The 26,289-nt window shown below is 38.3% G+C and overlaps 5 protein-coding genes across 6 annotated transcripts; 2 read left to right on the top strand and 3 right to left on the bottom strand.

The window, feature by feature from the left end:
- The first annotated feature begins 188 nt into the window (after window positions 1-188).
- EMB1644 (Small nuclear ribonucleoprotein family protein) lies at window positions 189-2,391 on the top strand. The gene is made up of 8 exons (XM_008236834.3): window positions 189-327; window positions 477-520; window positions 715-756; window positions 872-970; window positions 1,069-1,146; window positions 1,497-1,536; window positions 1,750-1,920; window positions 2,140-2,391. Exons 2-8 carry the CDS (start codon window positions 518-520, stop codon window positions 2,160-2,162), a joined length of 456 nt encoding a protein of 151 aa, XP_008235056.1. The 5' UTR covers window positions 189-327; window positions 477-517; the 3' UTR covers window positions 2,163-2,391.
- Window positions 2,392-2,526: 135 nt separating this feature from the next.
- LOC103333921 (Transducin/WD40 repeat-like superfamily protein) lies at window positions 2,527-8,542 on the bottom strand. The gene is made up of 8 exons (XM_008236835.3): window positions 8,331-8,542; window positions 4,760-4,967; window positions 4,568-4,663; window positions 4,185-4,259; window positions 3,765-3,875; window positions 3,598-3,689; window positions 3,250-3,331; window positions 2,527-3,079 (listed from the first exon to the last, which is right to left on the bottom strand). The coding sequence occupies exons 1-8, from the start codon at window positions 8,456-8,458 to the stop codon at window positions 2,708-2,710; spliced, it is 1,164 nt and encodes a 387-aa protein (XP_008235057.1). The 5' UTR covers window positions 8,459-8,542; the 3' UTR covers window positions 2,527-2,707.
- LOC103333925 (glucan endo-1,3-beta-D-glucosidase-like) lies at window positions 5,543-7,907 on the bottom strand. The gene has a single exon (XM_008236841.3). The coding sequence runs from the start codon at window positions 7,764-7,766 to the stop codon at window positions 5,685-5,687; it is 2,082 nt and encodes a 693-aa protein (XP_008235063.2). The 5' UTR covers window positions 7,767-7,907; the 3' UTR covers window positions 5,543-5,684.
- Window positions 8,543-11,398: 2,856 nt separating the features above from the next.
- On the bottom strand, window positions 11,399-13,622 carry LOC103333922 (HSP20-like chaperones superfamily protein). Its single transcript, XM_008236836.3, has 6 exons — window positions 13,482-13,622; window positions 12,701-12,887; window positions 12,451-12,604; window positions 12,303-12,346; window positions 12,156-12,213; window positions 11,399-11,798 (listed from the first exon to the last, which is right to left on the bottom strand). Exons 1-6 carry the CDS (start codon window positions 13,484-13,486, stop codon window positions 11,695-11,697), a joined length of 552 nt encoding a protein of 183 aa, XP_008235058.2. The 5' UTR covers window positions 13,487-13,622; the 3' UTR covers window positions 11,399-11,694.
- Window positions 13,623-16,927: 3,305 nt separating this feature from the next.
- On the top strand, window positions 16,928-24,874 carry LOC103333923 (ABC transporter C family member 14). Of its 2 annotated transcripts, none has more exons than XM_008236837.3 (12): window positions 16,928-17,222; window positions 18,087-20,285; window positions 20,444-20,764; window positions 21,007-21,093; window positions 21,227-21,856; window positions 21,971-22,135; window positions 22,495-22,789; window positions 23,041-23,255; window positions 23,508-23,813; window positions 23,927-23,990; window positions 24,086-24,325; window positions 24,416-24,874. In XM_008236837.3, the coding sequence occupies exons 2-12, from the start codon at window positions 18,183-18,185 to the stop codon at window positions 24,514-24,516; spliced, it is 4,527 nt and encodes a 1,508-aa protein (XP_008235059.1). In that variant the 5' UTR covers window positions 16,928-17,222; window positions 18,087-18,182; the 3' UTR covers window positions 24,517-24,874. The 2 variants fall into 2 exon arrangements, with proteins under 2 accessions (XP_008235059.1, XP_008235061.1); XM_008236839.3 differs by lacking the exon at window positions 16,928-17,222 and adding an exon at window positions 17,796-17,976.
- Window positions 24,875-26,289: the final 1,415 nt, after the last annotated feature.

Raw genomic sequence — 26,289 nt, 5'->3', positions numbered from 1 at the left:
TTTTATATAAAAAAGAGAGGATATAATATTTGATATAAAAAAAAAGGATGTAATATATAAAACAGAGGGAAAAATAAATTGTGTACGGAATACAGACACTTATTTAACCATTGGGCAACGGTTGAACCCAAAAAAAAAAGTAAAAATAAATGAAACCCTTTTTAAACCTTTAAGTAAGAGAAAGAGAAGGGAGATAAAGGCCACTTCTCTCTTGTTTTAACTTGTATAGAAAGCCCGCTCCATACTCATAAGAGAGAATAGAGGGTCGTTGGGAGCGGAAGCAAACCGCGGAAACGTTCCTTCCTCGCGATCCAAAGCTGTTTACTGGTAATCTTCTACGCTCTTCAGCTAGGGTTTCCTTACCGTATCCTCTTTTTGGCTAAGAACAACGCCTTTTCCAATTTCAAATTTTTTAGGGTTTCTTTTCTTTTCTTTTCTTTTTTCGTTTCTAAAATTCTCACTGACTTTGGTTGCAGGTCTCTTTGGTTCTTTTAGTCTGCTTTCTGAGCCCTTAAAGATGGTATGTTTCTCTTTCAAATTATTTGTTCTACCGTTTGTTTGGTTTCTCAGAAAACGGAGGAAACTAAACGGTGTATAACCGTGCCTTTTTTTTAATAATAAAATTCGAATAATGAAATCAAATGAAATTTTAGGACTTCGTTTTCCTTTCTTGTTTTGAGCTTTTAATTACGTTTTTCCTTTTCACCATTGCAGCTCCCTCTATCTTTGCTGAAGACTGCCCAAGGGCACCCCATGGTAAGATCTTTACCTCTTTTGTGGTAGTTCCAGACTCAGAATCACTATTTAACATAGTACGATGTTTGGATTGTCCATTGAGATTTTAATTTGAAGTTTTTCTTTGCTATAACAGCTGGTTGAATTGAAAAATGGGGAGACCTACAATGGCCATTTGGTCAACTGCGACACTTGGATGAACATCCATCTTCGAGAAGTCATTTGTACCTCCAAAGTGAGTCTATATCTTGTATTCTTGAAGTTGGCTGGACTTGAAATTTAAATTAATTCTTATATAAGAGACTCATTTAGTTTTATTGGAATACTGTGTAGGATGGAGACAGGTTTTGGAGAATGCCTGAATGTTACATCCGTGGGAATACGATAAAGTATCTTAGAGTTCCTGATGAGGTATGCATTGATGTTTCTACGGCTTTATTGTCTTTAGCAAGGGAGCACATCTCAGGATCTAACATAACCAGTTTTGGAGTATGGTTCATGGATACAATTCTTATCTCCCAAAAAATAAAAGGCCTGAATCAAATTTACATTATACTTTGTGGGGGACCCATGTGGAACTTTATAAAATCCTTTGACAGAACCTTGTTACGTTTTGGTTGATTATGTCTACCATTGGAAAATGGTAACACATGCAATAGGAGTTTTTACTTGAGCATTCTTCCAGTTATTTGCCCTGATTTTTTTTCGAATGCTTTAGAAGCCTATCGGAATGATGTAGTTCTGTTGCTTTTGTATTTCAGGTGATAGACAAAGTTCAAGAAGAGACCAAGAGCCGTTCAGGTATGATAATGATGTTTTACTTTGCGAAGGCAGGTTTTTTTTTATTCTCCCCCCCTCCATCCAAAGTTGGAAAAAAGATTTCTTGGAGCATTCTCTATATATCTGCTCTCAACATTGGACAAACTATTTATGTTTATTTGCAAGGATAAAGCTTTATGCATTGAGATAAGTAGAAATTGCTCTAACTTTATGCGGTTTGATAAACTTCTCCAGATAGGAAACCACCTGGAGTAGGACGTGGAAGAGGAAGAGGAGGTAGGGAGGATGGTCCTGGTGGACGTCAGGCAAAAGGCATTGGACGTGGCCTAGATGATGGTGGTTCTAAGGGTGCTGGTGGAGGCCGAGGCAGAGGTGGACCAGGTGGGAAGGCCGGTGGAGGCAGAGGTAACATGTTTGCCCATCTTTCCCCCTTTTGTACTCTAGGAAGAAAAGAGAGTTCAATTGTCATATAAGTTGATCCTTTGTTGGGGTGATTACTTTCTGAGTATAAGCACCATGCAATTTTGGATCTTTTTGTCATAAACTCTCTCCGGGGATGACAGCTTAGCTTAAAGTTGTGAATTTCTGCTGGCACAAGGCTTATTTTCTTGTTTTTTCTGTCAGGTGGAGGACGAGGACGAGCGTGATTATGCTTATAATGTGAAAAGAGCTTCGATGGGCGAGTTGCTACTTTTAAAGGCATTTTGGCCCAACTCTCATGTGAAATGTCTGGGGTTTTTTTGGTTGTGATGCTTCTTATTATGGTAGTGCGATTTAGATGGCATGGTTCTTTCGCTCCAATGTAGCCGATGTGTCTGTTTCCTCTGGTGGGCTTGAAAATTTTATCTTGACAATGTTATCATATTTTTGCACTTATTACTCTGTCCGTTGCTCCCTCTTTCCGTTTTTTTCTTCCTAAGGTTCCTCAGTCATGCAAACTCGTTCAGACACAACATAATTTACCTTCACAATCCAATAGTATAGCCTACTCTGGTGAAACTAATTGAATCATGCTCAAATGTGCTGACTTATAAAACCTTGAAAGTCATTGTAAATGGTGGATAGATAATACAAATATGGTACAGAAATTTCAGTAACTAGGAAACTTTGATCCTTACAATTTTTTTAAAAATAAATAAAATTACAGGAAAAGCAAATAAACTTTATAATTAGAAAAATTTAAGTCGTTTTCCTAGTAGGGATGATGCCTTATTGTGTGGCGGGTCCTTGGTGATCTCAAAACCAGTGTGCTTGAAATCCATGATCGGTTTATCTCAGGAGAATTATCGGATGACCAACAACATAAGCGGCCATCTTCTCCACCAGTCCATCCAAAAATGCCATTGCCTTGACCTTGGCTGGACCTGCCCGGCATGCTTGACATGGGTAACACACTTCGAACAATACCTGTATGTCCACCTCCAAGAACTGCTTCAGGGGACCCTATAGCTCTCGTTCCTCTATAACTTACAGGAAAGTAACCCAAAGTGCCAGTATTCGTGCCACCAATTACCCATAATTGTTCTGCTTCTCTCGCGTAGTGGCAATCAACAAAATAATCAACCTGCCAGAAAAAGTTCAATTGACTTGGCTAAAAGTAGAAGCATTTTTTTTTTCATGCTAAAATGATATTTGGTTGGGAAATTGTGTACGAACTGAGTTTATCCATGTCCTCCAAATTAATGGCATACAAGATACATTTCAAATATGAATCTGTTGGACAGAACAACTTACATCATCCAGTGTCCAGCAGTCAGAAGCCAAAGAACGAGCATCCTTGAAATTTGTTTCACTTCCATCTTTCCAGTCCCAGATACTACATGAGTGAAAAGAGAGTAAAATATCTGCATCTTGCAGGTTACAAGTTGGGGGAGAAAACAGAGTAAAACATAAGCATCACATGCAAATATTTGAAATCAAATGCGAAGACAGCTGTTCAAAGCTCTTAACTTCAAGCCTGTTTCCCGAGTTGGTCTACTGATGGTGAAAGATGCAAATCACTAGACAATCCACTATGATTACAATTTACAAGACCAAAGTCTAACAGTAGTAAATTCATGATTAAATTATAGAAAGAGGTACCTTAAGGTTTCAATATGGGTCAAACACCAAAGCTTTTGATACGTCTCTCCAAAAAACCCAACCTTCCCAACTGAAGTTCCCACATTAAGCACCTAGGTTATTGAGAATGTAAATTATTATGACAAGCTTGAACTATAAATTTTGAAACTCTACAAACTTGAACTTACTGATTCCAGATGATCATCATCATTGATATCCCCATCTGTATCAAATACACATATCAATCCATCGACAGAAGCAGAAAGAAGCTTGCTTTGATGGTCAGGAATGAAGTGAACCTATGGAAAACATAAAAGTTAAATATTCTGCTCTGCGCTGTCGCATAAGCACACCCGTTACAATGCAACTTGGTGAAAGATTAAAGTCACAACAGCTAAAGCTAAACTACCCAATCCATGATACAAGTATATGGTCAAATGTTGCAAGTGACAATTGCCAAGAGTACCAGTCTACATGTAAATGAAATCAGACAGGAAATCCCAGCATAATTTACCAGGCCATCCAAATGCTGTGACGGTCAGGAACCCATGGATACAAGATTGGATGAGTAAATGGCTGAAACAAACAGCTCATGCATTAGAACCAACCTGGGTAACATCTTCTACATGAGAGTCCTCCAGGCATGCGACTTGTTTATCATTCCTCCAATCCCAGAATAGTATCTGATATAGCAAGTCATACAGCAAGAAGGGAGAAAACAAATTATATGGAGTCCATCGAAATAAGCAAGGATAAGCAAACATAAGCATATGGACTTAAAATAGTTTTCCATCCAATCAGTTTCAGAAGACTAAAGAGTGAATGTGAAACATTGAGCGGATTATCCTCTGGAATTTTAGAACAAAAACTAACATACACTCTTCCTTCAATGTGGACAAAATGGTGGAAGCAATGATTTCTGCTAAAATCTTAATCAAATAATGAATGGAGACACCAAGCGTGATCAAAACTCTTACAATAAATGCAGCACCTGAGTGTTACATCCGGCAGCAAGAAGATTGTTAGCTGATCCTCCAAATGAAAAGCTGAAAATCTCTTGAGAAGAACCAGAATGAAAAGAAGACACCTGCAGCATTAACAATAAAACAAAAACAAATCAAGAACATAAAAATATGTCCAGACACAGAGGTACCAGTTTATGTATGCAATTAGAGAAATGAACCTGTTGGAATGTGCGGGTGTCCCAAGCTCTAATGGTTCCGTCAGAAGAACATGAATGCAAGACATGAGGAGTTGAAGGACCTGAGAAAGAGATGTGGTTGATAGTTGCAGAGTGGCCCTTGCACTCTCCATAGTACTGACCTGTCACTGGTGAGTACACCTTCACTGCGTTCGTTGACAGAGACACCGCCATTGCTGTCCAATCATCCCTTCCACCAAAAGCCCACAAAAAATTCAAACCCAATAATCATATGACCCAATTTAATCAACTATGTTTGGGTTCAGAGAAAATTTATGAAAAGGAAGAAATTGAAGTGTTTAGCTTAAAGTGGGAAGTGCGAGCTGCATAACACAATTGAAATGTCGAATTGTTTGTTTGGTGGGTTTTATTAGCAGAGTCAATAATTCAATTCTGTGACAGATTTTCAGGATTTTCGTGGGAACCAAACAGAAAGTAAAGGAATATATTTTGAAGCAAGAAGCTAAAACAAAGATTTTACTTGAAGATAATGCTTCCTTCTGAGCACATCTCTCCTTTGTGAACAGCAGATTAAGCAAAACATTGTAGCTTGTTATTTGGAATGCATCTTTCTTGGCATTAAAAGGAATTGCAAAGCTATATAGATGTTAATGTTTTGGCTTGGTCTTGCACATTGCACAGATAGTGAAGTTAGCTTTGAAAATTTGGTATATTAAAGCAGAGTTGGAAAAGCGAGAAGGGTAAGAGAGAGACAGAGAGGAGGCGGATTTGATTAGGTAGGAGTGGATGTATAGATCATGACCATTGCTATAAATTGAACTTCTAATTGATTTAGTTAAGTTACATACAAAGAATTTGTTAAATATGCATGCTACCAACTACAATAAAAAAATGAACGAAAAAGACACAACCTCAAGACTAATCAACAAAACTTAACTTAAATATCCTACTGTGAACCTAAGTTCCTACTATGAATCCACCATAGGAGATTAGTGAAAGAGTTTCCATCATCAAAACCCTTCAAGCTCTTAATCTTCTCCAAAGCACCATCCTTATCGTAAATCCCTTGCAAGGCATAGACAAAACCCTCCCATCCTTCCTCAACTCCTTCTCTACTCAAAGCTGGCAATGCCCATTCCACAATTTCCTTAGCAAAGCCATCATCAGAGAACAAGATCTCAGTGATTGGGGATATGGGCAGCAACTGAATTCCAAGCCTCATTTCTTTTGCCTCTTGAGGAGCAAACCAAAGTCCACTGTCTCTCTTGTTTGCCCATAAAATTCCCACAATCCTATTTTCCTTTGTGAACTCTTCCTCATATAGTGTATCTCCTTCTCTTACATGCCACCACATTTGAGCTGCTTGAATTTCCAGAGCTGTAAGCATTGATCCACTGTTGAAAAGATTGGTGTCTCCATAAGCTAAGCCCATCAATGCAGCTGAGTAGTAAGCATTCACTGCCTCACTTGTGCTCTCTTGGTCCCTTCCATCTCCAAATTCAGCCAGTCCTCCAGCCCATGAGTGTAGTTTGTACAAATCAAAGCATCTCAACCGAGGAAAGTTTGAATTCGATTGGTTGCCCATGTTGATGAAATCTGCTGCAAGAGAGTAAGCTTGAGGCTTGTACTTGCTCCCCCATGCACGGTCAATCTTTGCAAGCACTGAAATACCATAAACAAAATATCCAAGATGATAATGGTGATCATTATAAACTCCAAACCCAAAATCTGCACCGCGATCGGTTGATCCTTGTTGGGTGACAAGTCCACCCCATTTAGGATCATACAGAAAACCATTCCCACTAAAAGTACCATCCAACCATGGCTCAATGGCATCCGCCAAGTATTTCCTAATTGCTGGAACCACATCAAGACAATTCACCTCCTCGGCAATTAAAGCCAACCTTGCTGCTCTGGCAACCAATTTCCCATAAAAGTAAGACGAAGCAGTTGTTATTGGCGTCGAACTAAGAGCCTTAACATCACGACGAAGCGCAGAAACAATTTCAGGGTATGAGGCTTGTTTGACACCTCCAATTGAGTGCCAAGTGACTGATACATTATGAGATTTCAACTCCCACAAATTGCCAACGATACCAACCAGATCACCATCAATGCTCTTGTACTTGAAATCCTCCAAAACAGTAGCGTTAGACAGAAGCTGAAGATGGAGAGGATGAGCTAGCATAAGCAAATCTCCCCGTCCATACTTTTCCCATTTATATTCCAGAGTGAATGGCTTTGTGAACACAGCTTCACCAGAAACAGGGTAAGCAGAACTAAATCGGTCAAGGATTGCTGTGTATTTTGGATCAGAACTTGGCACCAATGCAATCCGAATATTCCCAGAATAGCCATCAAAAGTTAAGGTTGATGGGCTGCTTCTAGTCAAATTAGTTGGGGAGGAGGTGTACATAACCCACGTTTGATTGTTGTCAAGCTGGACGGTGAACTTGGTCTTTGAGTTGCTCGAATAGGATTTGAGGATTGCATGAATGGTAGAGATAGAAACCGCAGTAGGGCTAGACACATTGCAGGTGACATAGGGACTTCCTCGAGCGAGGAAGAAACGAAGGTTGGAGGAGGGAAAGTCCAAGGTGACACTGAGATCAGTGAAGGCAGAGATTACGCGGCTGCTGTTATTTGTTGTAGCTAAGTTGGCGCTGGTTTGGGAGGCAGAGATGGTGAGATCAGGGACAAAGGTTTGGGAGATGAAAGCAGAGGTGGAGGAGAGAGATGGGTAGGAGAGAGAGAGAGAGGATGAGGAGGAGTTGATGCTGTAGGGGTGGAAGTACTCGGGTTTGTCACCATTGTTGAGAGCAAAGTTCTGGAAAAAAGAATTGGTGGGGAGAGGGGTGGTGAGGAGGTTTGCAGAGAAGAAGCTTGAAGGGTCAGGGAGAATTGTGGATTGGGTTGGAGGGAATTGGAATGGGGATGCTGACGAGGTGGTATGTGGAATTAGTGAAAGAGCTGAAACACATAGGATGAGAGCAAAAGAGAAAGCAGAAGTGAGGTTGTTGTTTGCCATTGCTCCTTATTGTGGTGGTGAAGTCTCTCTTCAATTAGCCTCATATTTATAAGTTTTTTCAAGATGTTCCTAGTTCTGTAAGTGTTTCTTTTTTCTGGGTTCCTATTGTAACTAGAGATTAGTGTTGTAGATCTTGATGGGTTCCTATTGTAACTGGGGATTTCTTTCCTAGTTAGATCTTGATCGGTTCCTATTGTAACTAGGGATTTCTTTCCTAGTGTTGTAATCTTGATATATTCCTCCTTATTGAAGGAGACTGATATATTCCTCCTATCGTTGACAGAGACACCGCCAGCCCACAAAAATTCAAACCCAACAAAGAATCGTATAACCCAATTTAATCAAAGAAAATTTACGAAAAGGAAGAAATTGAAGTGTTTAGCGTAAAGTGGGAAGTGCAAGCTGCGCAACGCAATTGAAATGTCGAATTGTTCGTTTGGTGGGTTTTATTATCAGAGACAATAATTCAATTATGTGACAAAGATTTTCAGGATTTTCGTGGGAACCAAACAGAAAGTAAAGGAATATGTTTTGAAGAGAGAAGCTAAAACAAAGGGAACGTACTTGGGGACAATTTGGAAAACGTAGTCATCTCCGAAATTTGTTTGGATAGAGTTTTTTAGCCCGAAACGCCTGAACGAGTTTGGATTAGACTCGGGTTGTTCCTCCACGTCCATGTCCGTAGCTTCCATCTCTCTGTCTGTGTCTCTCCGTCGTGCGAGGCGCTTCTATTTTGAGCCGGCTAAACAAAATTACAAACGCTCTTTTGGGTTTAGGGTTTTAGCTCCGCTATGGTAAAAGTCAACATTTAGTCAACCAATTTATGTCGACATATCCATAATCTAATTACCCCCAAAGATCCTTTACCAATGATTCTATCTTCAAATTACCCATTTAAAAAGTAAATAAAAAAGAAAATTTGTTAACTAGTGATTTATCCTATGAACTTGTACCTAATTTTCGATTTACCTATATATATATATTTAGAAAATTAAGGATATGAATTTTGTTTTTTTTGCCAATTTCTCCCGTGCCGTCTAAATCCTCAACATTTCATCCAATTTGCCGTTAAATACGAAGACAAATTGATCATTTCTATGTTAAAATAAAATAAAATAATTTGAAATAATAATCAATAATGATAGAAATAAATTTTTTATTAAAAAAAACAGAGTAGAGAGAATGTCATCCTCGGACCAACTCCACTACCTATAAGAGCCACTCCAGGCAAGCCCAGCCCGAGGCTAGGGAAAAAAAAAAATATTTGCGTTCGGTGGAGCCCGGGCCGGGGTGTGGGACACACCAACCCGGGCTGGCTCAAGCAACTTCTACCCGAGGTCCAAAATGCGGGGTGACGTCATGTTGACGTCAACACGCGTAATCAAATTTTTATCGTTGGCGTGTGCATTGCACGCGCCAACAAGAAAAATTTGAACCATATGTGCGTCGACGCCACGACGCAGCCCAACATTTGGAAGCCACGCGGCACGCCTTGAGCTCGATTTGATTCCACAACCTTCATCCAACGGTGACGATTTTCCAACAATAAAATTATGAAAAAAAATCGAAATTTTTTTAAAAAAAATACTAAAAAATTCTGATTTTTTTTTCCCTATAAATACCTATAAATACCCTTCACTTTCAACACCAATTCTCATACATTTTATTCTACTTCTACAATTACTCAACATTTTTTTCACTCTTCACTTAACATTTTCATCTCTTTCACCTTGTATTTTTATTTCTTATTTTTATGGCTTCTTCTATTAATTCTTAATGACTTGTATTGGATTTTTTTATTTAATAAACAAAGCATTCAATAAAAGACCATTTTATTCAACATATTCCATACATCAAACAAAACATAATTAAAATTAAAACAAAAACTACAAACAAGGCACAATAATAAATAAGAAAACAACAAAGCATTCAATTTGAATTTTGAAATTCATCCAAAATTTGAACCCAAAAATCTTATCCCGAAATTTTATCCGATTATGAATAGTCTTGACACCTAGGAACCCGTAAATCTTATCCGAAAATATTATCCAAATTAATTATTGAGGTAAAAAAAATTGTGAATAAAACCAAAAAAATGAATATAATGCCTTAGCAAGGGCAACGGTGGAAACACAAAATTCGGACTTGCAGGGCAACCACTATTCACGTGAATAGTGGCTGCCTAGCTCCCCTTGTCATGGCTAAGAGCAACTCCACCCATTTGCCCTTAGCCATGGCAAGGGAGTTAGGCAGCCACTATTCACATGAATAGTGGTTGCCCTGCAAAATCCGAATTTTGTGTTTCACCCGTTACCCTTGCTAAGGGCAATTACTATTCATTTTTTGTTTTATTCACAACTTTTTTTACCTCAATAATTAATTTAGATAATATTTTCGGATAAGATTTTCGGGTTCCTACGTGTCAATATTATTCATATCTCATAATCGGATAAAATTTTCAATTTCAAATTTCAGATAAATTATAAAAAAAGGCTGGTATTTATAGAAAAAAATTCATTAATTTTTGGGTATTTTTTAAAAAAATTTCGAATTTTTTCAGTATTTTATTGCAAAAAAATTGGCTGCTGTTGGATTGGAGGAAAAAATCAGATCGGAGAGCCCAGCCGACGCCACGTGGCAACAGGAAAAAATCAAATCAGCGAGTCTGTAGCGATATCTGTAGCGAGGTACTGTAGATCTGTAGCGCTACAGTACCCCTCGTTTTGGTGAAATTTTTTTTATGTCTAAAACCTAAAAAACCGAAGGGGAAATGGGTGGAGTTGCTCTAAGCCTCAGACCAACCCCCTTCCAAAATCGAACACATCCAATACAACACCACCAAAACCACCACCATATATTTGAACAAAAAAAAACCCATATGCACATATTTGAACACAAAAAAAATCCCAAATCTATTTGATCAAAAACCGCCCCCGAGGCAAAGGGGTTGTGGCGAGGTGGGTGATTTTGTGGGTGTCGGGGATGGACCTGGGGTTTAGGGGAAGAGAGAGAGAGAGTGTGCGTGATGGTTGTGGGGTGGTGGCTGTGGGAAGGTGAGCTGTTGAGAGGGAGAGGGAGGCTGCGATGGGTAGAAGGGTGGTCATGGGTTTGGGGGTGTGTTGCGAAAGGAGAGGCAGCGACTGTGGGGAGGGGAGATGGGTTGCAAATTAGTCTTGGGGTGAGTTGCAGGTGGGGAAGGGGTAGTCAAGTTGGGGGAGAAAAAAAGAGGTGGGGGTCTGTCGGTAGGATAGGTTTGTTTTGTTCCTTTTTCTTTAATTTTTTAATAATTTAACAGAAAATTGAATGAAATGTTAATGATTTAAACGTCAAAGGGGAAATTAGGTGGGAAAAAAATTCATATCCTTAATTTTTTTATAAAAAAAAGATATAAGGTAAATCAAAAGTTAAAGTACAAATTCAAAAAGCAAATAACCAGTTAATCAATAAAAAATTAATCAAATCTAATCTTTATCTTTTCTATTTTATTAGATTATTTACTTATTTTTTATTTTTTAAAATTTCTCAGTCCATATGGATCCACCGATTGCCACATCAGCATTTTAATGGAGGGATTAACTAAAGCACTAACAAATGTATGAAAGTGTTCCAAAAATAAACATTAGGCATGAGAATGAGACCCGAAAAACTTCATGTATGAAAAGCTGAAACTCAGCAAACTTCAAGGTAGTAAACTTCATGACTAGGAATAAAACCCATAGTTCAGATCCACGAAACAAATAGCTAAAAGTACAACACCCTGAGCATTGCCAGTTCTGTAATCCAGAACTCATCATTTTGCTAACATCGAAGATAGAGCAGGATTGCTTAACGCGGTTAGATAAAAACCAGACACCTAGTAACTAAGGCAGAAGAAAAAAATCACTCCATAACCATGCAAGCTTTGGTTGACTGCTACGGTAACATGAAATTATGTGCTCCCTGCAGCTTCCTTTTTCTCTTCCTTCTTCTCTTCCGAAGGATCATCTCCAATCTCTTCTGCTTCGTGTTCTCCCGGCTTTGGCAATTCTAGGTCTGCAATAAAAGGAGTAGTCAAGATTACAGAGGTACTGAACAAGCGATGGTAGCTTAAGAAATCATTTTATTCTCTTTCATCCAACAAATGAACTTATCAAAAGTAATTTTATATGCACCTATAGCAGCTACATGGCCGCTCAAGAGGAAAAACATTACAGCAAGAACTTACCCAAACCTCAACTATACAAGCTAATGGGTCCTTTCATTTTTGCGGGGGTAGGGGTGGGGTTAATGAAGGTACCCAGCACATATATACAACATGAAAGTTGTGTTGTGAATTCTTGACCTACGCTTACTACAATATTGATCTTTACTCAGTTTGCCACTAAGGATTAAGCTAATTTGTCTTCTTACCTTCGTCACTATCATCAAAGTCACCCATTGCATCGTCGCCTCCCATACCACCAAATTTCTGCATAATCCAAGTAGAGTCAGAACAATGAATATATACGCACGAAAATAATTCAAAAAATGAAATCCCATAAGTTAGTATATACTAACCGAGAAATCCATCCCTCCCAAATCCAAGTCACTTGGACCTGATCCTGATCAGAACAAGAAGTGGTAATTTAGTAAAATACAAGAAGTATGCCAGCTTTGTCAAATTAAACAGTTCGAAGAAATGGAACAGCATATGCAAGATGTATACCAGTATCCTCGTCTTCATCCACCCATTTGTCCCAATCTACTTTGACATAATGGGGTGTCTTTTCATCTCCACGCAAAAGCTTCTTCCACCAAACTTTCTCTGCCTTCTCCAAGATACAGAAGATACTCCTCACTCCAACATTTATTTTGCTTTCCTATTATAAGGTTATAGGACAGAATAAGAATCCATATAAACGCAAGCATTTTGAAAGAATATCCAAGTATTTAAGATTAGATAAACAAATTATTACCTCCACATTAACCTTATCAAAAAGATCTAGTTTCAGTTCATAATGGTGATTCTCTGCACCGGCACTAGCAGAGAAACTAAAAACTCCATCAGGTTCAAGTTTAACCTTGGCGTCCTTTGCATCAGGCAAAAGCACAGTAATGAAAACCTTGTCCACCCTTTGGGCCCACTTCACCTCAGGATGACGACTGCCACAATTGAAGCATGTCAGCGCAAAATTAGTTTGAAATATGCATCATCAAGCCAATATCACCTAAAGAAAAACTAGAACAGAATTCTCTCCTATCTTCACAATCAATGGCTCAAAGGCTCAGGGTAAGTACATTTCAAATTGACGACCAAATTGTTTGCTTTTTATAAATTTGAGACCAAATATCAACAGAGTGACAAGGCAAACTCAAAGGGACAAATAACTATTCTCAAAACGGTGACGAAATTATGATCATAACATAGATAAATCACAGGCTTCAATCCAAAAACAATACAATGTCCTATATTTTTCCATTAAAAACAAGACGAAAAAAAACCCAGTAAAGCAAACAGAGTCCCATAGAATATCTTCATTTCTTGAACCATAGTCTATGCTCTCTCTTTTTTCTTTCTTTTAAACAGCCAAATATGATTTCAAAACCTCAAATTTAAACAGCTAAACGCACAAGTCTATAGAGAGGAAACGATATCACAAATATTATATAAATATTGAATATGAAGGAAGAAAAACAATGGCATGAAATGTATCAAGGACGACATGAGAGGGCGAAAGCAGAAGAAGAAGAGCTTACCTCATATTGTTCTGGGAAGAAGAAAGGAAAGTGTAAAACCCTAAAATAAGAGCAGAGCAAAGAGCAAACCCTCTTGCGAGTCGTGACCTACTACAACAATGAGTTTGGTTTGTGAGTTACGGCCTTTCGGGATTAAACGAGTACATACAAGAGTGGAGAGACTACGCGATGCTTCTAGACTTCGAGGCATCTGGGCTTCAATTTTTTTTAATTTTGAGTTGGGCCCAGGCCTATAATTCGACAACCCCAAAATTCAAGGGCCAATCCAAACCGTTGCGGCCCATTTTGGTTATTTTGAGAAGGGGTTACTCATTTTCTAGAGGCCCACCCATTATATGAAGACAGTCCCAGCTTGAATTTCTACGCAGGCAGAGCAACCTGGTCGTCCGGAAGAACTCGTTAGGTAGATTGGACGGCTTAAGTTTAGCCACGTCATCGTGGTCCACGGTCCGACAAGGCGGGTGGATATTATAAGTATTACTAGATTAAATTTGGGTGTCAGAGGTGCATTCAATTTCCTCACGTAACTCATGTTTATTGTTTTTTTATTATTCACATACACTCATTATTTGAGTCCGTTTGATAACTATTTTAATTTTAGTTTATATTTTTTATAGTAGAGTATAGAGGAAAATGAGAGTAAAAATGAGAGTGAGAGGATGAGATTGAGAGAGATGATGAAAGGGAAGAGTAACAAAAGCGAATTTTTAAAAAAAATATATTTCAGTTTTTAGTTTTCACTTTTGTTACTCCTTTCTCTCTCCCTCCCCGCTCAATCTCATCTTCACTCTCATTCGCACTTATATTTTTCTTTTGTTTTTCCGCTATACTGGAATGATTATGAAACGATCCCTAAGAAAACGATAATGTGAAAGAAATAAATTGAAAGTGGACTAGTTTGTAACGTAAAATGAGATAATGATGGATAGGTCAGTGTGTGAGTCTCAATTTAATTGGATTTTGGTGTATCAATTAGTTTGTTTTTTCTGTGCTTGGAATTGTCTACTTAGAAAAGTTCGCATGGACCATAGAAGTCTACTTGCTTCATTCAATGGATGCTTCAATTTGCATATCAAAATTCTGCTAGTAAGTTGCTAGGTTCGTACGTAGGCTATCAGCTTTCTCAATCACATGACGTCAACTGTGACGTACTCGATTGAAGTTTGTCATGATTGAAGACACTGATACCCTACTCTTGCTGTAACAATGGGTTTCGTTTGGTAGGTTATATTGGACTTGATGGTATGCATTTATCTTGAAACCTTATCGTATTGCTGAGGAAATTATTATAAGACCATTTATCATAGGCAAAATTCAATCAATTCCTGGGTAGGTATGGTCCACGCGATAATACAAATATTATATATTGTCGAGAGCAAGTACCGCAGTGGTGGCCTCCCCTTCCCCATGCCTGGCTTGGCCCCCAAGTTCGAAATCCGAACAGATTTCCTATTGGGAGTTTCACTAAAACATCCAAAATGGGGGTTGAAATTATAAAAAAACCCAAACACTATTTAAACATGTAAACACACCCAAAACTCATCATTACACACACTCAAAACCCATTTATAAACACACCCAAAAAATTGACTTTGTGGTTGATTTTGAGTGTGTTTCTATGTTTAAATAGTGCTTGAGTTTTTTTATAATTACATGTCTAGAATTGAGTTTATTTATAAATTTGTATTTCCTATTTCCTTCCTTCTAATGTAACCAGTATATATATATTACAAATGTTAGAGATTTTTGAAGTTGGCATGCAATGTGTTGTTGTGTTGGATTGAAGAGAAAGAAGGCTGGGCGATTCTATATGCTCATTCCTTGCTGTCTGCTCTGACCGGTCATCTCAATAATCTTTTGTTTTCCTTTCTCCCCTATTATCTTGTATATATGAGGGGACATTTGGTATAGAATAACATTCCAATATTCAAATAGTAAAAAGATGCTATACTGTCTGTCTCGCATACAAACTCTGCTTTTAGTGGCAAAGGCCTATTTTTAGGATCTTCTTCCTTTTTAAGTAGGAAGAACATTTGGGAAAGTTTTTATTTCTGTGTTTTTTATGAATTCTTTTTACACATGTATCAACCGTGATTTGCAGAAATTAATGAGAAGTATATAATTCCAATAAAGGGAATAATTTTTGCATGTTCCAAGTATACTATGTGACTAATGTAGCATCCAATTAATACACATGAAACATGTAAAAATATTGTCCAATACACATACGACATACAAATAAAATATTTTCCATATGTTTCATATGTACTAAATGGTACACCGGCCCCATGTTCCTATGATAAATGCATCTATTAGAACCACAAATGCCATTAAAAATAAACAAAAACAAAATTGACATGTAACAGAAAGTAATTGGTATACTTTTCTTTGTGGGACATCATGGAGCTGGCTTTCTTGGCAATGATTCGGAATAGATGAAAAGGAACATCTTATTTTCCAGCATTGAAAAAAAGGGGGTAAAGAGTCACGTCTCTACTTATAAATTGAGCAATAATTTAGGTTTACATATGTCGCATTCGACGAACAAACTAAACGTGAAAGTAGTCTACTGACCTTCCCATTTTTGTGAACGACTAAGAACCCACATGAGAGAAGTGCAATGTACAATATCTCTTTGTCGTTTGTCATTTACTTTTACTTAATGAAGCAAGATACCCTAATGTAATTAGTAATTATTTAAAAAGGAAATATGAGGTGCCCTAAATATTCCTTTATTTATCAGTATTAATTCTTTTATACCTAATTAATTAATATGTTATACATATGATAATAATATGACTGAAAACATAGGCAAGTTGCAACAAACCTGTCACGTGGGTGTATGCGAAACAAATAGTTTTTTTTTCTGCTTTCAGATTTGGAATTTGGATGCTCAAATATTTATTTATTATGTATATATATATATTTTTTTTTCATTAATGAACCATTATGCATGGCGGTCTGCAAATACTCATGTACAACAGTACAAAGAACAAGCAAGTTATTAGTTCCACGCGATGCCAATATGTCTATGCTCCCACTCGCCGTGAATCCAACCATCCTCCACCGACGTAGTGGAGACGTGTGAACTTTTCAACTAAGGAGTTTGGTGAACTGGACGAATTAAATTCTGCCACGTCATCGTAAGGGATTTGGCTGGTCCACTGCCAGTGTCGTCTAAACGGAAAGTGGTGGCCACGCAGGGGTTTCTCTTTATTTAGAAGCCCAGAAAATGCCAGGTACGTATATGGTTAATAATAAGTTAGGAACAAACTGGTGCTTCAATTTGACCTCAGAAAAAAAAAAAAAAAAAAAGATAAAGGAAAAGAAAACTGTATTTTTCTGTCTTTCTCCCATTCTCTATCGGAGGGCAGAGTGAAGAACACCGTTTATCCACGTCTTTCACTCGCGCCATTAATAAATTCTGGTCCAACTACATAAAGACCGTGAAGCTAATAATACATAGACGCCCAGAAAAATTAATATCACACAAACAAAAACATCTCTCTCTCTCTCTCTCTCGTTCTCTCCCTATATGCAGGCAGAGAGAGCAAGGGAGCAGATAAAAGGGACACGTTTCTAGTGAAGCGTGTTTGGTGCCTTGGGATTTTCCCTTGGACTAAATTATTGAAGCAGCAGCGGCTTCGAAATCTGAGTGTGCTTGCTTGCTTGTGGTCGTCCACCTTTCAACCTGAACCTGCACCTTCATCTTCACATAGCTTCAAGCGTCTTTCAACCCAGGTAATTAGTTGATGATGGGTCTTTTTTGCCTTTTGCATGCCTCAGCTTTAGCCCTCGTTTTTTGCCTTCTGCACAGTCAAGTTCACTTTTTCTTTTTCCCCTTTAAAAAAAATATTGTTTCTGTGGTTGATGAATGGATTGGATTTGAATGGTAGCTTTGATTATTCTCCAACTACCCCCTTATACACAATTATTTAATAGTTATTATATCATGTTCATCTGATTTGTCCGCCTCTCAGTTATAATTAATTAATTCATACTTCGTTATTTTATCATTTCACTTTTTTCTTCTTCTCAAGTTTCGTCTTTGACAAGAAATGGCTTTGAAAATAACCAAACATTGTTTGAATGTTAGCATAAACGTAGCTATCAAAACACTTGTTGTTGGTTTTGTGTTGTTCATGTGCTCTGCCTGGTTACAGCTCTCCAAAGCTCATAACGTTGTGAATGTTCCAAAAAAGTCAACACAATGTCATTATAATGTTCTGCTTCGGTCCAAAGGGTGACTCGGCACAAATCTTTGCCTCCTGATATTCCTCATACTTTCTTCACGATTTCCAAGTACTTTACACTGAGGACTAAATAATTATAATATGTTCTTTACCCGATGATAGTTGGTTTTTAGTTTTCATTCAATTATTTTCAGCTTTCTTCTTTAAAGAAAACAAATTTTAAATACCATCTTTTTGGGGTATGAGACGCTGGCCTATTATGTTTTGTGACTTTCTGCTTATATCATTGAAGCAGTTTTAAGGTGTTTGCTTTCTTTCTTTCTTTCTTCTTATAATTTTGAATTCATTTCTGCTAATATACAAGGAGGGCCAGTGCTTACACATTGTACATAAATTTCTGTTAATTTTTCAGGGAAAGAAGAAGAAGAAGAAGAAGAAGAAGAAGGACATGGGTGCAATTTCAGCATAAGAGAGTGTAACTTTAGCCTCTGCTGCAAACTTTGTTACCATGTCTTCTGGGTCCTGGATCACGTCTAGTTCCTGTTCACCATCTGTGGTTCAATCCTCGGAAGATAACTCTGTAGCAGCAATATTTCAATGGCTAAGATTCATCTTCCTCTCTCCCTGTCCTCAGAGAGCTCTGCTTTCCTCTGTTGACCTCTTGTTCTTGCTCTCACTCTTAGCATTTTCAATACAAAAGCTTTACTCAAAGTTCGTCTCCAATGGCACCCAAAGCTCGGACCTCAACAAGCCCCTCATCAGGAACAGCAGAGCTCATCTCAGAACCACTATCTGCTTTAAACTCTCTTTGACCCTGAGCGCTCTGTTAACCCTATGTTACACTGTTGTTTGCATTTTGGCATTCACTAGAAACACTGAGTTGCCATGGACACTCGTAGATGGGCTATTTTGGTTAGTTCAAGCCATCACTCATGCAGTGATCACAATAGTAATAGCCCATGAAAGGAGATTTGAAGCTGTTAAGCACCCGCTATCACTTCGAGTTTATTGGGTTGCAAACTTCATTGTTATTTCTTTGTTTACAGTCTCCGGAATACTTCGTTTGGTGTATGTCCAACAAAATCAGGACCCTAGTTTTAGATTGGATGATGTTGTTTCCCTGGTGTCTTTCCCTCTATCGATTGTTCTTCTTGTTATTGGCCTTAGAGGATCAACTGGGATTGCAGTGAACAGAGAATTCGAACAAGGTATGAATGGAGAAAGCAATTTATACGAACCCCTTTTGAGCAAATCCAATGTCACTGGCTTTGCTTCAGCTTCCATAATTTCTAAGACCTTTTGGATTTGGATGAATCCTCTGCTCAGAAAAGGGTACAAAAGCCCTCTAAAGGTTGATGAAGTCCCATTGCTTTCTCCGGAACATAGAGCTGAAAAAATGTCGGCTCTCTTTGAATCAAACTGGCCAAAACCACAAGAAAAATTGGACCATCCAGTTCGAACCACATTACTCCGGTGCTTCTGGAAAGAAGTTGCTTTCACAGCTTCCCTTGCAGTAGTGAGGCTTTGTGTCATGTATGTAGGGCCTGTGCTTATCCAAAGTTTTGTGGATTTCACCGCGGGAAAAAGAAGCTCGCCTTATGAAGGATACTACCTTGTATTGATCCTTCTATGTGCAAAATTTGTTGAAGTTTTAAGCACTCACCAATTTAATTTCAACTCCCAGAAACTTGGGATGCTCATTCGTTCCACTCTTATTACTTCTTTGTACAAGAAGGGTTTGAGGTTGTCATGCTCAGCCCGGCAGGCTCATGGGGTTGGACAGATTGTGAATTACATGGCTGTTGATGCCCAACAGCTCTCTGACATGATGCTACAGCTGCATGCTATATGGATGATGCCAGTGCAACTTGCCATTGCATTGTTCCTTCTGTATAACAGTCTTGGTGCTGCAGTGCTCACATCTGTAGTAGGAATCATGTGTGTTCTTGTGTTTGTTGTGCTTGGCACGAGACGGAACAACAGGTTCCAGTTTAATGTGATGAAGAATCGGGATTCAAGAATGAAGGCAACAAATGAGATGCTTAACTACATGCGTGTGATCAAATTCCAGGCTTGGGAGGAGCACTTTAATAAGAGAATTCTCGCTTTCCGTGAGTCAGAGTTTAGCTGGCTGACCAAGTTCTTGTACTCAATCTCTGCCAATATTGTGGTTATGTGGTGCACCCCAGTAGTTATATCAACTCTCACATTTGGCACTGCACTCTTATTGGGTGTCCGACTTGATGCGGGGACAGTGTTCACAACCACAACCATCTTCAAAATTTTGCAGGAGCCCATCAGGACCTTCCCACAATCTATGATTTCAATTTCTCAAGCTATGATATCTCTTGGGAGGTTGGACCGTTATATGATGAGTAGAGAGTTGGTGGAGGATGCGGTGGAGAGAGACGAGGGCTGTGACAGTAGAACTGCTGTGGAGGTTAAAAATGGCGCGTTTAGCTGGGATGATGAAAGCAAAGAAGAGGATTTGAAACACATAAATTTGAATGTCAATAAAGGGGAGCTAACGGCTATTGTAGGGACAGTGGGATCTGGAAAGTCTTCCCTTCTAGCCTCAATTCTTGGTGAGATGCACAAGTTATCCGGAAAGGTATGATTTGATACCAATAAACCCTTTTCTAGATGTCTTGTATGACATAAAATCCCTCCACTGAACCATAAGTTTATAACCAGGGCATAAGTTAACTCACACAAAAAGCTTCAGTTTAATCAAGTACTTGATGAATTAATAAACTTTTTGAATAACAGGTACGAGTTTGTGGCACAACTGCCTATGTTGCTCAAACATCATGGATTCAAAATGGGACCATTGAAGAAAACGTCTTATTTGGTTTGCCTATGGACAGAGAGAGATACCAGGAAGTTGTCAGGGTTTGCTGCTTGGAGAAGGACTTGGAAATGATGGAGTTTGGAGATCAAACTGAGATAGGAGAGCGTGGCATCAACCTAAGTGGTGGCCAGAAACAGAGGATACAACTTGCCAGGGCTGTATATCAAAATTGTGACATATATCTTCTCGACGACGTTTTCAGTGCTGTCGATGCTCATACTGGATCAGAAATATTTAAGGTGACATTGCTTTAGATTTTCTTCTACATTTGATAGTAAAGAAATGATTTACTTTTGATTCCACAGTGATTGAGCGGTTTTGCTTGCTCTTACAATGGTGGTTTGAACACTATTCAATTTCATAGTCTAAATGTGATGAAAATAAATAAGGTCTTGTAAAGAATAGCAGTTCAAAGTGATACCCATTGAATATGATTTGTATGCATAATGTTCTACTGATCATGATTTATACTTTTCTGCAGGAATGTGTGAGGGGTGTGCTTAAAAATAAGACAGTTTTACTGGTAACTCATCAAGTTGACTTCTTGCATAATGTTGATCTTATTTTGGTAGGTATTTGAGAATCTTTTTCATTTTGGTTTCTCATCAGTTTAGTGACCAAAGAAATTATAATTGGAATTTGCACATGTATCTCTCCTACTTATATATTTATTAAAACTTATTACCTCCAAATAATATCAGGTCATGAGAGATGGGATGATAGTACAAGGAGGAAAGTATAATGAGTTGCTAAGCTCTGGCCTGGATTTCAAAGAGCTAGTAGCTGCCCATGAAACCTCCATGGAGCTTGTAGAAATGAGCCCCACTATTCCCAGCAAAAGTTCCCCCAGCCCTCAAATATCTCCTCAACCATCTTCAAACCACCGGGAAGCCAATGGTGCAAACAACTCTTTAGGCCAACCAAAGTCTGATAAAGGGACTTCTAAACTCATCAAAGAAGAGGAGAAAGAAACAGGCAAAGTGAGCTTGCACGTTTACAAAGTTTATTGCACAGAGGCTTACGGATGGTGGGGTGTGGTGTTGGTGTTGTCATTGTCTCTCTTGTGGCAAGCAACTCTAATGGCGGGTGATTACTGGCTGTCCTATGAAACTTCAGCAGATCGTGCAGTGGCATTCAAGCCATCTGTCTTTATAACCGTCTATGCTATTATTGCTGCTATTTCATTTCTTGTGGTATCGGTAAGAGCATTTTCTGTGACGATTGTGGGGCTTTCGACAGCTCAAATTTTTTTCAAGCAAATTCTTCACAGCATCCTGCATGCCCCCATGTCATTTTTCGATACTACACCTTCTGGAAGAATTCTGAGTAGGGTAAGAGTTTGTGAGTTAGAATTGCTTTCCTTTTCTTTTTCTATTTAAGCATTAGTTTTTGTCATACTTGATGTTGTCTTATTTTCTAACTGATGAGAATATATCCCCCACCAGGCATCAACAGATCAGACGAATATCGATCTATTTCTTCCCTTCATGTTGGGTATTACCGTTGCCATGTACATCACTGTGCTTGGCATCTTTATCATCGTATGCCAAAATTCGTGGCCAACAATATTCTTGCTGATTCCACTTATTTGGCTTAATATATGGTACCGGGTATGTTAATTCTTTCTATCATGCTGTTGATATTTAACTATAATGTTGCAATGAATGTGTTAGACATATGTGAATGGATTGCACTGAAGCACCTTTTTCTATGATCTTGGTCATGCATGTTATTGGTCATCAAGAATAATATGATTGTGGCCATGTATTGGTCATTTTAAATAATGTGTATGAATCCAACTCCTGATCCTTTGAATTACTGGCAAAGTTTGACATTTTGGCTTATCCATGAATGCAAAAATGTCAAAATTGATGGCAAAAACTTTTTTTAAACCAAAACCATATGACTCTGTAACTATTGGTGTCGCCTTAATTATATGCTGAAGATCTTTCTTCTGTTTGGATTTTAGGGTTACTATCTTGCATCATCTCGTGAATTAACTCGGCTGGATTCAATCACAAAAGCTCCTGTTATCCATCACTTCTCAGAAAGCATATCAGGGGTGGTGACGATCCGCTCTTTCAGAAGGCAGAACATGTTCTCCAAGGAAAATGTTAAACGTGTTAATGCCAATTTACGTATGGATTTCCACAACTACGGATCCAATGAGTGGTTAGGTTTCCGTTTGGAGATGCTTGGGAGTTTAATTCTCTGCATTTCCACTGTATTCATGATCTTATTGCCAAGCAGTATTATAAAGCCAGGTATGTAAATCCTCCCATCCCTTTTTTACTTGTGCAACACTCATATCTAGCACTTGATTCTTGGTCACTCGTGATATGCGATGCCGAAATAAATAATAATTATGCTTCAGTTTATGGTTATTATTATAATGTCTTACTGATTTGAGGTGTGTGTTAGCATCTTATTTTGACACATCTGATATAAATTAGCTGCAGTAGATGAGTGTCTATTTCAGAAATTTGGCTAAATCAGTTATTCCTTCATGGTACAGAGAATGTTGGTTTAACTCTCTCCTACGGATTGTCCTTGAACGGTGTGCTGTTCTGGGCCGTTTATATGAGCTGCTTTGTTGAAAATAGGATGGTTTCGGTTGAGAGGATAAAACAGTTTACAAACATCCCATCAGAAGCAGAATGGGAGATAAAAGACCGTGTTCCTCCTTCAAATTGGCCTTCCCAAGGCAATGTCGAGCTCAAAGATTTGCAGGTAGTTTATCTTCAATTCTGTTTATATCTTCTGAAAAAATAAAGCCAAACTTACATTCCATGAGCTGCTACACTCTAGCCATTTGACTTCCAAATGGTATCTTTGTAGTACATCTGCCATGGATAGTGTAGTGGAAGGAGAAATGAAGTGGTCTGAATGCAAGTTGTTATTAGTTGGTCATCTCCATTACTTTTTCTCCAGCTAAAAGGGCCCTGTTCCTTTTGATGATGTTTTTAATTTTATGGAAAACAGGTCAGATATCGTCCAAATACACCCTTGGTTCTCAAAGGCATTAGTCTAAGCATTCACGGGGGTGAGAAGATTGGTGTTGTCGGTCGAACAGGGGGCGGGAAATCAACTTTGGTCCAAGTGTTCTTTAGGCTGGTGGAACCGTCAGGGGGCAAAATCATCATCGATGGGATTGATATAACCACATTAGGACTTCATGATCTCAGGTCCCGCTTCGGAATCATTCCTCAAGAACCTGTACTTTTTGAGGGAACTGTGAGAAGCAACATTGATCCAGTAGGAATTTATTCAGATGAAGAAATTTGGAAGGTAAACACATTGCTACCTGGTTTCCTGATTACATAGGAGTAACCCATGTCAGGTTATATGAAACAATGCTGTATGTTTATTTGTTAAATCTTAATGTAATTTTTTTTGGGTAGAGCCTTGAACGCTGCCAACTTAAAGATGTGGTAGCTGCAAAACCTGATAAACTCAATTCTTTAGGTATGTAACTCTCTGGTTATTGAAAACCAAATGGAACTGACATGCTAGCATTAGGATTAGGTACTGACTGTTTCCATCAAATTTTAATTTAATAGTGGCTGATGACGGAGGTAACTGGAGCGTGGGGCAAAGACAGCTTCTCTGTTTGGGGCGAGTCATGTTAAAGCACAGCCGCCTCTTGTTCATGGACGAGGCCACGGCTTCAGTTGATTCACAGACTGATGCTGTAATACAAAGGATCATCCGAGAGGATTTTGCTACATGTACAATAATCAGCATTGCTCACAGAATACCTACAGTGATGGACTGCAATAGAGTTTTAGTAGTAGATGCAGGTTTGTGCTCTTTCGTCCTTGTTGCGTTCGGCATTTATTTACCACACGAAAATTGTAGCTCATATTCTTTTGTTTCTGTGTTTTTAACAGGACTGGCTAAAGAATTTGACAAACCGTCCCGCTTGCTTGAGAGACAATCATTGTTTGGGGCATTGGTTCAGGAGTATGCCAACCGTTCATCAGGACTATAAGCAACCATCTTTGGTTTCTCTATCGTTGCTTCCGGTGATTCCTTTTGTGCTGGCAAATCTTCCAAGAATCACTGCCTGCATTTTTCCTGGAAAAATAACACCAAAGGGTGACATAAAGGGAGTCGTCCCATCGTTAAAATAAAAATGAAGATCCGCCCTGTGCTGGAATTATCAACACAATGGAAGTACACATGAAGCCTGCCTCTTAGACTAGTGGCAATCACTATATGAAGTAGCTAATCTAATCCAGTTTATCACCTACAGTTCTCTATTCTATTTAGAATATGTTTAGATGAGAACATTATATTTCTTGAAACCTTCTTGACAAGGGTGCTGTTTATGCAAATTAGTTGTATTATGTCTCTCTCTCATTTTCCAATGACCAGTCAAGTTATGTAGGGGGTCTTCCTTCTTCCTATGGATCAATGCTCTACACAACACAACTGGGATCTTTTTATATAAAATTGAGTAAAAATGAAGTTTTCTCAACGCCTGGTATCTTTAAGTGGTAGATTGGTAGATTATTGGTTAAGCATGCATGTCTCACAATTCCATTCAAAATTTCCATAAGTCAAAACAAGTCTTTGCCTCATGATTTCCAAGTAATTCACACTGAAGACAATTTTTTATTATAAAATTTATATAAAAGAAAAACAGAATTAGACATGAAAACCGCGACCGGCTATACTCTTCGAATATTTTGCGGCTATAGTATTAAAATATTATATTTAAACAGTACAGCCGACCTTAACAGTAGAGCCGCACGGCTGTACTCTGAAAATATTATATTTAAAGCTTTACGCCGCACGGCTATACTCTGTGGATATATTTTAACGGTATAGCCAGGCGGCTATACTCCGAATATATTCCAGTAGTTTAACAGTACAGCCGCACGGCGATACACATGAATATATTCGAGTATTTTACAGGTATAGCCGATCGACTGGCTTATTAAAATATTATATTCACACAATCTAGCCGCGCGGCTATATGCTGTACGAATATTTTAACAGTACAGCCGACCGGCTATAACCGTTAAATATATTATTTTTTAATTAAAGAGTCTAGTCCATCGGCTGTACTTTTTAAATATTTTTTTTATTTTATTTTATGGCGTCTTTAAATATATTTTTTAATTTAACGAGTATAGCTGCTGGGCTCTACGTGGTAAATATATTTTTTGTCATATAGCCGAGCGTGAGGCATGAACCAGTCCTCATATATGAACCTGAAACGAAGGAAAGAACTTAGAAGCATCATTCAAGCAAAATGAAAAAGTAAAAAATAAAACATAGGAAGTGTAATAAAATTGAACCATCCTTGGCAATCCAAAAAAGAAGAAATAAATAACCTAGAATGAGAAAATGAAAGAATGTGTCTGCATATCATGGTCCTCTTTTTGGATAATGAACATGAAGCAATTTCAAGAAGTACAGATAATAGTGAACATTGAAGATGAAAGAAGATAGATTGCATGTGCTTTAACTGGGGGACGCTTTTTCACTTGTATGCAGGCTTCAACATTGTCTTGATTTATGTATATGAGCTACATGTGGAGTTTCCAGATATGTTACAATGGATAGCTGATTTCATTGGTCTATTCAAGATAACTTTTCATTCGGATTGGACTGAAGTTTGTTCGAGCTTCTCTCTTTTACTTTTCTACATCATGGTTCGTCTATCTTTTATGACATCTACAAATCCAACACAGTTTATGTAGCAGGATACTTGAAAACCAGTGACTTCAGCATCTCTACAGTGTAGGTTCTGCAA

Source organism: Prunus mume, linkage group LG6 (assembly GCF_029339155.1).
Source record: "Prunus mume cultivar Tortuosa linkage group LG6, ASM2933915v1, whole genome shotgun sequence".
NCBI lineage: Eukaryota > Viridiplantae > Streptophyta > Magnoliopsida > Rosales > Rosaceae > Prunus > Prunus mume.
This window is presented reverse-complemented; position numbering and strand designations above follow the sequence as displayed.